Raw genomic sequence first — 11671 nt, 5'->3', positions numbered from 1 at the left:
TCTTGCAGTAATTCTATATTTTCATTACGACACGGACACGGAATTTTACATCAATGGTCCCCTAAGTATAACGCACACCTGCAGATGTATCTCATTATCTTGTCATGACACAAGTTTTCATGAAGATGACTATCAGGTTATAGTCAAAACGTCAAATAAACTCAAGGAAACATTCCAGACTGTTTCTATTCTAAGCATGCATGGATTTCATATTATCTTTATACAACACGGACTCAGAGTGTTTGATACAACGGTTTCAAGGTTTCAAAAGTAAAACATAAAGTGTGGAATATTTCGACGATAACCTGATAGTCATCTTCAGAAATGCCAAATATTATAGCATCAGTATTCCTGAAGATGACTATCAGCATAAAGTCGAAATAGCAAATAAGATATCAACTAAAAGAAAGTTGATGGATATTATGGTTTTCATATTGTCGCCACAACGCGGACTCAAAGTGTTTCGTCAATGGTTAAGAAGCACGCGTGTGTCTGAGTCGCGACATTGTTCTCAGTTTCTCGACTTGTCGCCATTTAGGTGCACGTTTACATGCAGTGTGTTAAATATGTATGCCACCAGTGATTTACAACAGAGTATCCGCGAATAATCCCACAATTGATAATATTTCATATTTTATCAATCTGAAAGTTACGGGATTTATCTAAATCCGATCATCAGAGAAACAGTTAACGTTATCGTTTCGCTGTAGGATTCAGATTTATCTGGAAACTGTCAGATAAATCAACTTCAAAATATCCCCAATTCTGGAATTATTCGTGATCTTCATCAATAAGGAGCTGAGATAACAAAACTTTATCCGTAGTAATAATAGCTACATCTTCGATGATGACTCGTCCGTTAGTGTTCAGTTCTGGTGAAGAATTAGTAGGTAATTCGTCCTATGATTGGAACGCATATACAGATTTACCAGAATGGAGCACTCAAATATTGGGAATATTTCTTATCATTGTCGGTAAGTTCTTGAAAATCAGTAGAAATCAATCGAATGATTGTATTTTCGGGGATTCAAATTATCACCGAGATAAGTGTAGGACTGGATCCAGGATTTCAGTTAAAAACAAACACTGGTCATTTTCGATGTTTTATTCAACCGGAGTCAAATTTTTACCCTTAGAACTGCGGAACTTGGTTCAGTTTTAATTATTGTAATATCGATTTAAGTTTTATTAGATTTTTCATAGAACCAAAATGAGTTTAGACCGATCTTGAATTGTTAGAATGGCTGCAGAACTAGAACGAGCTTAGATTGGTCTAAGATTATGTTTAAGCCTGTTGATCCCGCGAGAGCCCTTTAATGGCCAATCACAATATCTTAAAATGTTAAGAAGGCTTATTTCTAACTTCCATCGGATAAAGAATAAAAACTGTCAAGACTGGATCCAAATCGTTTATTGTTTGTTTTCCAGCGATATGGGGTGTGTTGGGAAACTTGTTGATTATCTGTGTTTATATGAGGTATAAGAAGTTGCGCACTGTAAGGAGTCGGATCTACATCAGTTTAGCAGTCGCTGATATGATGATAGCCTTAACTATGTCCCCGTTCGCGGCTGTATCCAGTTTTACCAGAGTAAGTACAGTATCAGAGCTATCATCATTGTGACGTATCCTCCGGTATGTGGTGGAAGTCTTTCCATCTTATAATGGCGCTTAATGGTTAGAGAGGAAAAAGGATATCCTCGCGGCCTCCCTTCCATCCCCGTCCCTCTCACCCGATTATGGCTAATTTGTTATCCTTTCAAAAAATCTTTCAACTATGAACTTTTTCATCTTAATGTTCAAGATAATTCGTACCGAGAAACCTTTTAAACTGTTCGTGGGAGGATAATTACGTAGCTTTTTGTATTTCTAAAATGCGGGATTTGAAAGGAAATGATTTTAGAACTAATGGTATCCCTACCGAGTGCTTAATGACATAGCGGATTTCAATCTGATCTCCACGTCTGAGTGTACGGGTGTCGTTAACGACCCTCATATATTTTTTGATAAATTCTCACCTTTGTTGAAATATCTTTTTTGCCAAATTATCAATATATTCAACGAAGTTTCCATGTGCTTGTTTTTCTTTCTACTTTTTGGAAGCGTTAGAATAGTGTTTTGAAGCATTGTATTCTCTATTTTGAAGCACTGGTATTGGGGATATAGTGGTTGTCAATGGTATGGTTTTGCTGGCTATCTGTTCGGTGTTGCTTCGATGAACTCACTTGCCGCTATAAGTGTTGAGCGATGGTTGTCTATTTGTAAACCTGACTATATCAGTAAGTCGGGTTCACATAAGTATACATATTTTAACAGCTAATGAATAACTTCCGAGTCCGTGTTGTAAAGATGATATAGAATCTCTACACACGAAGAATAAACAGAGCCCGAAATGTTTCCTCGAGCTTATGATTCATTCGACGTTTCAACTTTATTCTGCAAGTCATCTTAAAGAATCATCAGTATAATAGCAGAGTTTCGAAATGTTTTCTGAATGTTTTTTATTAGCTGATAATTCATTCGATGTTTCGACTTAATCCTTGCAGTCATCATAGGCAATACTAGTGTTATAAAAAAATCACATACAATCACCGACAAAGAGACTAAATAAGACATAAGTCGGATGTAAGGCTATAATCCGTTTAATAGATAAATAAAACAGTCGTTTCATTTTAACAAATTTCCTCGCATAAAATTCAATCGCTAGATTCCCTTATTCAAATGATAAGATATAATCTAATATTTAGTTATAACACAAGTATTCCTGACTCCATTCGGTTGTGGTTCGGTTGAAGCCTGTCTCGTTACTGCCAGGTGATGACGGTTCTGTGGGCTGAATTCCGTACTCGAGAATTTTTCAGTGAAATGGCAATTTGAAAGTGTTTTCAATACCAATTGTTTTTTTTTTGTAGAAATCAATTTGAATCGCAATACAACTCATGCTAATATCACTGTAGCAGTAATCTGGCTGTACTCGTTGTTCTGGGCAGTGATGCCGTTTTGTGGCTGGAGTACATACGTCTTAGAACCTTACAATGTAAGTTTAAAAATCTTTTCAAAAATTGTCCAAACAAAAGCAAAACTGTATTTAAGGAGCCGATTTGACAGTACTGAGATAAAATCTAGACTTAAAACATTGGAAAAGTGTGGATTCTGGATCCACTTCCACAGATCCGCTGTTCTACTGTTCCATAGTTCTACAGTCAATATGAACTCGTCGAATTGATTCCAGAAACAACATAAGCGAATTACCTGATTTTATAACGAGAATAACATTTGGCTAATTATATCTTCATCAAATTGCTCAAAAGTTGGTGATAGTTGGTAAGATTACGGGCCCAGTTCCACAGTCGTGGCTTACGTCCAAAAGTAGACTTAAATCTTAAGACTGGTCTTAGTTGGTAGATAGGCCATAGAACTAAATTGGTCTATAGACTTATATAAGGCTTAAAATGGGACAGAGAAATGCTTAACTTCCCATCAAGTTACAAGTAATACGTAACATTAGGTTAGTTTCACCCCGTTACACCCTTGTTACAGGGTGTTACATAGCGTTACACATATTTCGCTTTGAGTTACAGGGGTTTCACATGGTATTACAGGGCGTTACAGCCTGTTACACCCTTGTTACAGTGTGTTAAATAGCGTTACAGATTTTTCACTTTTAGTTACTAGTGTTTCATATAGCGTTACAGGTGTTACAGGGTGTTACAAATATTCACTTACGTTTCACTATGAAGAACAGGGATTTCACTCATATTTCACTTTTTCCAGATTGAGATGAAAGGTTATATGCAATATCAGGGGCTGACTGCCCATCATATATAATGTTACAAGTTACATGTAATTCGACTAAAAGCTAAGCATTTTGTGGTCCCATTCTAAGCCACTCATGCTTAGACTGGTCTTAAGTCTAAGCCGTGACTACGCAACTGGCCCCTGTAGCCCTTAGTATCGGCGGCCATTCTCTTTATTTATTGTATCTGAGATTGATATTGAAATATCGTTGTTTTACTATTTCAGATATCTTGCACGATAAACTGGTTCAGTTCAGCGATAGCTGACGTTCTCTTCGTTGTATTGAGTTTTGTATTCGTGGTAGCTTTAGATGTAGCTATCATGATTATAGCTTATAGCTGTATCTGTCATAAACTCTACTTTCAATCGAACACGACTGTGTTGACACCTAACGGTCATCAATCGAAACTCGGCTGTCTGCCGCCGGTCAATTGGGAGATCAGAGTCACCTTTGTAAGTCACCTCCGTCCTTCCTCGCATGGATTCGCACCCGGGACGCTATCGTAGTAAATACGCCATATTTCTGGTCCGCACGCTTGGCAGCCAAATCGGCCGTCAACTTCGTTCCAGTAAAACCGCTTGAGGGCCAGTATATGACGTCACAAAGTCCCCGATACTATGCTTTATAGATGCATATCGGTTTACTATTTGCGTCATACGTTATTAACCAATCAGAAATCACGTACAATTTGGTCAATGATTATCCGATGTAAAGTCAAAATATTGCGATCTGATTGGGCGATGAGATATCAACAGGTTCGAGCCCCAGAGAGGTAGGGACCACTCTACTAAGACTTCATAGTTTAAAAATGATATTGATATTGTAAATATTATTTGTTTTAGATATCGTTATTGATGGTATGCTCTTACATGGCGTGTTGGATGCCGTATTGTGCAGTCAGTATTTGGGCCTCGTTTAACGAATTGAGCGGTATGTCGATGCATGTAGCATCGATAGGGCCCCCATTAGCCAAAGCCGCCTGTCTCTTCAATCCGATCATATACGCCGCGTACAACAAGTAAGTGTAAGATTAGAATTATAGCATCATCTTTGCACAGCGTTGATTGCGAATGTTATGACTTGTTGCAGCGAGGAATGGAAAATAAGCGTAACTAATTAGTACCACAGGGAGATGTTTTTCTGAGACCGAGCGTTCACGGGTTTGAGTCTCCAGCAATTAGTAAGACTGTCGTTCACATAGGCTTTGATGCTCAATTGACTTGGTCGATTAATGACACTTACTCTACTAAACAACTTAAATCTTTGTTACATATGATTGTACATACATAGTGGTTTTTATATGGAGATACGATTTCGGGAACCTATCTAGTTCCACAGTTTCAACTGTTAAGACGACGATCTAACTGATTGAAAATGAACCTATCTCAACTAAGAGTAAATTCTTACTCACAACCAACTCTAAAACGGGATTCAAGCCCTTATCAGCAGCCAGTTCCACAGTTCTATGCTACGTTAAACGTTTGACTGAATTGTGAAAACATCGAGAATGAACTGAGTCAAATCTAACCGCAAATTGCAGAACTTGCTCCTTGTTTTTAAAACAGGGCCCAGTTCCAAAGTATGCGTTAAGATTTGACTCGAGTTTTAATACTTCGAAAATGAATATACCTTATCTCTGATTTAACTCTAAGTCTCAACTGTGAAACCAAAACCAAATCCTCAATTTCCCATCCAGTTTACATTTCTAGGTCATCGTTAATAAAACATACTCGAAGCAAGATTAGATTCGATGAAAATGGATAAATTCTAAAGCCGTTTCTATTGTAGAAACTTTCGTAAAGGCGCCGTGCGATTTCTACTGTGTAAAAAACACATAGACGATCACGCGCAGATGATGTCGTACCGGGAGAACAATCGCGACGACGATCAAACTGAAAACGACACGACTCGTCAAAATATCTGTCAAATTAACGTCGTCGAGAGTATTTCATTAAATCGGAGATCAGATCGTCATCACGGGGCCCGGATACTTAACTGGACGGCTGATAGTCACTCAAGCAATACGTACCTGACCGCAATAGATCACACGTCATCGGCGGCGGCGGCGGCCGGTGATTGGATAAATCATCTCACCGGAAAACGTGATCGAGTTATTCCCATCGATCAACAAGAAATAGCGTCCGTCTAGATATGTTCAACCCAAAAATAAAGATACGTGATTTTTTTAATCAATTCTAAGTCGTCGTCGTCTTGCTTAGTCAGAAATTGGATAACACTATAGGCGAATTTATCGAAACAGTTGTGAGTACCCCAACTGCGCATTTATAAAACGAAATGTACTCGTTTTGAAGTAAGGTACTCTCTCGGCACATTTATCCAAGGGCATACTTAACTTTGGGTACTGTACTTACCATCAAGAGCATGGTAAGGCTGAGAATAGCCGAGAAAAGTAAATGTGGACACTCATTTGCAGTTCGGCCATATTTGTTGCAACGAAAATCAACAAAACTATCAACAAGGATACTCAGAATTGAGTACCCTATACTCGTCTAACGTACCTGGAATACCTAGGTACGTTCCGATAAATTCGCCTTGAATCGAGAAGGTTGGCCGGGTTGGGTGGGTGTCCGGGGACTGTTGACTGACAGTCGAGGGTTTGAACGGATTGTCCTGAGCTGTGTAGACTAGCAGTCGAGGATTTATAATCTACCATTACTACAAAACTTCCGAAAGGATGGTGTACTTGATTCGAACCTAGCATATCGATGGCCATACTGTCTAATTAATTAGTCAACATCAATACCAATCTTTTTATTACAAAATTTCTGAGTTTTGCGCTTTCGCTTATAACGATTTCGCCATCTGTTGGATATTGGGTGAAACAAAAAAATATCTAGAATTAACAAAGGCAACGATTTTCAGCGAGCCATATTTCGCACACGCCATCTATAAATATAGAATGACCCGTGTTCGGACCTACTAATCATTGATACTGATTCATATTGGTCCTGATTCTGAATGTAGAGGATGCCGTGAACAGGGGTGTCCCCGGTGCGAACCCCAGTAATTTGGCCTGAGAGTGGACACTGGACCGTTTGAGTCCAAGAGCTGCACTCGAGTGCGTCGCCGAGTTTCGTTCGACTCCAGAACACAGTTACTGACTGATTTATAGTAGTCCTGATGCTGAATCGAGAGATGCGTGAACAGGCGCGCGGCGGAGCCGAGTGCCGGGACCTGCACAGTGTTAGTGACTGATTGAACCAGAGGCCCTGCAACCGAATCGGAATTGACAGGTGATTCTGGTTTCGAACCCGGGGGCCAGAATCAGTCGTCATTCGTTACTGTCGTTTCCTACGGGTCACCCATAATGTTCTCAGCATCGTACCATTCATCCCTTCACGGAGAATTTAGTCTAGGGAATGACTCCGTATTGTACACATCGGAGTCCCATTCCGTATTTTATTACGTACCATTTGCCCAGCTTTCACATTATGCCGCCAGGTAGCGATCTGATCGCTCGGGAGATTCCGTCAGACTAGAAATTTCCAAAAGCTCACAGTCTTTTTCCTCCGCCTAAATCTCACTTTAAGGGGTTAATTCCCAAATAATCCATGATGAGTTGTGAAGCTGACGTAATGAAGATCGGGAAGAAATTGGAGAAACTGGTTTCTAACGGAACGACGGTAGGTTTCACACCGAAAATGTGGAAATACTTTTTTTAATCTAGTCTGGGCAAACTCCTCTCTGCTTCCTATTGTTGAAATACGACGTGCAATATTTAAAAAAAGAAAACTGTATCTTTTATTTTATGTCACTTATGTTTTAAGGACCAAGAAGCCAAAAATATGCTCCAGGCACTCAAAGATTTACCAATGACATTGAAAGTTCTCCAAGTAAGATAATTTAATTTCTAAAAGAGTAGAGGGTTAGGGTAACCAACCCTGGCAAGTGAGGTATGGTGAATTAACTGTATTTATTTACAGAAAACTAGAATTGGAATGACTGTGAACAACGTCCGAAAATCCTGCACCGACGAAGAAGTGAATTCATTAGCAAAATCACTGATTAAAAGCTGGAAAAAATTATTAGGTATAAAATTCATTCGACAATTTGCGAGAAAAGTTTCGGGCAGATCCACAATTCACCATCTAAAACCAGTTCCGCTGTAGAGTTGAATTAGTTTCATTGCTGTATCCAACCTTTGAATTTGGGGGGGGGGGGGAAAGGAACCCGAAAAAGGGCAGTTCTACAGGATATAACACAATAATATTGGTAAAAAGACACTTTTCCGCGATTTCTAGGTACTTGAACTGCTACTTGATTTTCAATTATTTGAGGTGAAATGTAAACTGGAACTGCCAATTTATGTGAAATTGATTCTTGAAATTGATTATTTCATAATACGTATCAAATCGGTAGGAAAATCAGGGAAATCATTAAATGTTGCTGTTCTAAAATGAGGAAAATGAATCTTAGAATTTACATAAAACTCATAGTACATGTTTCTTCTATTCTGTGCGATATCTGACATGTTTTCATAATTCTATCCAAGATCAACCGAGTGCTAGTGGTAAAAGCGGAAACAACGAAACGTCCGCGAAAAAGGATTCGTCCTCTTCGAGTCCTCGAGAAAGTACGAACGGAAAATCGACTCCACCAGGAAAAACCTCGCCGAAAACGATTTCGTTTCCGAAAGCTTCAGACACGAATGACTCGGTCAGGTTGAAATGTAGAGAACTACTGGCAAACGCTTTAAAGGCTATTGATAGTAAGAGTCATTTGATTGTTCCCTAGTTTCAGTTGACAGCTCTGCTATAACTCTTGCTCTGTGTGTAGCCTAATTCTAACCCTCCTTTAGCAAATTTTCCATGTTATTCACCAATTCTAAAGTCTGACTCTTTTCAGCGTAAGAATCAGTTCATTTCTTGATGTTTGTAACTTAAGAGAAAACTACAGGTCTTATGTCGTCGTTTTAATCTCCTCTAACTTCGATCCAAAATTGTTTTAAGAAAGAAGATTGATCCCTGATTGCAGTGTTTGCTATTCATGAAGTACATAACAGAAGTTTGCTCATTTTGACCCCTTTTTCCCCTTTGAAAGTAATTTTAAGTATTATCAAAAATTCATAAAGACTAGTCTTTATATGAATTTTTGATATTATTTATATAAGGAGATGACCCCTGTTTGAAAAAACTGTATGTAATGTACCGGAATAAAAGCTTAATTTTGTTTTTTTAGTAACTCCTATAGTTTCACAGTAGATCTGCTAATACAGCCCTGCCACTCTGTTAACTGCAATGTCTCCTGTATATTTAATTGTAGCAATTCCAGATGGTTCTGGAGATCCGAATGAAATAGCCAAATCAATTGAAGATAATATCCTTTTATTGTAAACACACGCTTTCTGTGGCTTCGAGCTTGAATTAACCAATCATTACTGGTCTGGTGGATCTCCGATACTGTATCTCTGTGAATGGTTAAAGTTCTTGTACAAGGTTTGTGTAAAAATCTGTTTGTTTGCTGAAGATAGGAGAAATGATGTTGGCTGTTTAATATCTTGTATTTCACCTATTCTGATATTGCAGGACGAGATTGTGGCTGTGATAAGTAATTTCCAAGACAAAACAAGAATCGCTCTTATTTCTTCCAGAGTGGATGAATAAGACCACTGCATTTAATCACGGAGATCCAATCGAATTGTATTTTTATGTGTACAGAAATAAATATTTACATTTTTGCAATAAAACTCTGCGTTTGTTGATAACCTCTCTTTGCGTTATATATACACCTTAAAAAAATATTGAATGAAAGATAGAAGAATTTCTAAATCGAAATCAGTTAAAAACTGATGGATTATAAAGTTGAAACATAGTGGCTGATGAAAATAATATAAACATTATGATTGGTTTCTTAAAGCTCTATGTTTCAACTGTGAATGTTTAGAATCGAGCTTAACTCACTGCATCCATCTCCAAATGTAGGTGTCAGCACCAGTTAAATGGTTCATTTTCCAATTATATATTAAAGGTGTCTATCTGTAAAGAGATGTTCTTCAAGCTGGTGTTTTATTTATTTCTGTGATTATAGATAGCTATATATTATATAGTGCAGAAACCCAGAGTAATCTTTTATTCTAAAATATTAATGTTTGATTCCTTAATTATTTTTACGCATCTATACAGAATTCATGAATTTAGATACTAAGTATAAAAATCGTGTTCGAAGCAGGATCTCAAATTTGAAAGACACGAAGAATCCCGAATTGAGAGTTTCCGTTTTAAGAGGAGAAATTTCACCCGAAAGATTTGCAGTGATGACCGCGGATGTGAGTAATAAACCAGACGTAGTGATCAGTCTCGAGAGAAGCGTTTGTGGTAATCTTTGTTCGTTAATTCCAGGATATGGCGTCGTCGGAATTGAAGAAGATTCGAGAAAAGTTTACGAAAGAATCCATCGACGATCACCAGATGGCTGAAACCGGAGGAACGAATTCTACTTTACTGAAGTGCGGAAAATGTAAAAAGAATAATTGCACCTATAACCAGGTGAGTAAACCAGCAGCCAGATCTACACTTCTCACTTACTTATTTCAACTCTCACTTAAATTATATAATAAATGATAAATTCCATAGTTAAAATCCAGTTTTGATAGATTTCACTATGTCAAATTTCCACCGGTTGTCAGTACTTTCCACCAGTTTAAATAGCTTATGAGCAACTGGACCCTGGTAACCCTATAGGGTTTTGTCGCTGATATAAGACGTTTTTATGAGTTACATGTATTTAATTGAGGTTTCTTTTTTGCATGATTCCAGGTTCAAACAAGAAGCGCCGATGAACCGATGACAACTTTTGTGTTTTGTAATGAATGTGGAAATAGATGGAAGGTAATGAGTGACAACTTATATAGATCTTACAACATTGACTTAAAATCTTGAAAAATAACGTGTGATTTGATTTCATCGAATTGATCTTGATGTGGTTTTTCATTCTTTTCAGTTTTGTTGAGGCATTCACTACATAAACTGGAATAGTTCTGAAAACATGCTGTAAATAGTAAAATGATTATATCTTGGTGTTTGAGATGCACTGAAATCGATAAACCCTCAGAACAATCATCTTCTAATTTAATACGAGAGGATAGAACTGACATTTTCATTTGTAAATAATTCGTTCATCTGCTATTTTTGCGTTAAACATCGACACAGGAAGACTTGGATTTGAAATCTAGATTATGAACGTTTTGTGCTAGAATTTATTTAATTTAATACCAATAATAGTATTGTTATAGTATTGTCTTGTACATGTGTTAATGTTGAGAAAATGCAATGTTTTAGTAGAAATCTAACACAAACTATAACTAATGTTCAGCCCCTAGAAGCTAAATACACCTCTCTATTCTATTCCCGAGAAAGAGATTCATTCACTTTCCAATGACAATTTACTGGGTATCCCTCAACTGGTGGTGTTCGTGTACATATATTGATTCGTTTGTTTAGAAATGCATTTAAAAATAGTTGTAAAATAAACATGCTTGAATTTATAATAATAATGATAACTATTCACCCTTATTTTTTCACCTACTATTTGAAAATAAACTTCTACTAAAGTCTATATACGTATTCAAAAGGACAATTTGTTTCAATGGTCATTAAATTTTAAAGTATTGAAGTAGTATTTGAAGTATAGTTTTTGAAGTGCACTTTCATTATTCTGAATTTATTGAAACTATTGCCGGTTATATTCTTATATATGTATATTTCATAGAAAATAAATTGTGGCGCTTGTGTTAGAATGACATCTGTGTTAAGTTTTCACCATGTTGAGTCCCGGCGCTCGGAACCCGCCCGCAAGGCTGAGCATAATTTACAAGCAGGTGCTGCCATCTATACTTATGCGCTTTACCACATGTG

At 37.4% G+C, this 11671-nt stretch overlaps 2 protein-coding genes across 2 annotated transcripts; both read left to right on the top strand.

Moving 5' to 3' along the window:
* Positions 1-847: 847 nt before the first annotated feature.
* On the top strand, positions 848-5946 carry LOC141898342 (visual pigment-like receptor peropsin). Its single transcript, XM_074784192.1, has 7 exons — positions 848-974; positions 1429-1589; positions 2145-2277; positions 2911-3035; positions 4022-4249; positions 4640-4815; positions 5586-5946. Exons 1-7 carry the CDS (start codon positions 848-850, stop codon positions 5944-5946), a joined length of 1311 nt encoding a protein of 436 aa, XP_074640293.1.
* Positions 5947-7264: 1318 nt separating this feature from the next.
* On the top strand, positions 7265-11473 carry LOC141898588 (transcription elongation factor A protein 1-like). The gene is made up of 9 exons (XM_074784569.1): positions 7265-7441; positions 7586-7651; positions 7742-7847; positions 8311-8526; positions 9081-9134; positions 9929-10083; positions 10157-10303; positions 10574-10645; positions 10758-11473. The coding sequence occupies exons 1-9, from the start codon at positions 7370-7372 to the stop codon at positions 10764-10766; spliced, it is 897 nt and encodes a 298-aa protein (XP_074640670.1). The 5' UTR covers positions 7265-7369; the 3' UTR covers positions 10767-11473.
* The last annotated feature ends 198 nt before the right edge of the window (positions 11474-11671 follow it).

The sequence above is a fragment of the Tubulanus polymorphus genome, chromosome 2 (assembly GCF_964204645.1).
Source record: "Tubulanus polymorphus chromosome 2, tnTubPoly1.2, whole genome shotgun sequence".
Taxonomy (NCBI): domain Eukaryota; kingdom Metazoa; phylum Nemertea; class Palaeonemertea; order Tubulaniformes; family Tubulanidae; genus Tubulanus; species Tubulanus polymorphus.
The sequence above is the reverse complement of the archived record's forward strand: the minus strand, read 5'-3'. Positions and strand labels throughout refer to the sequence as shown.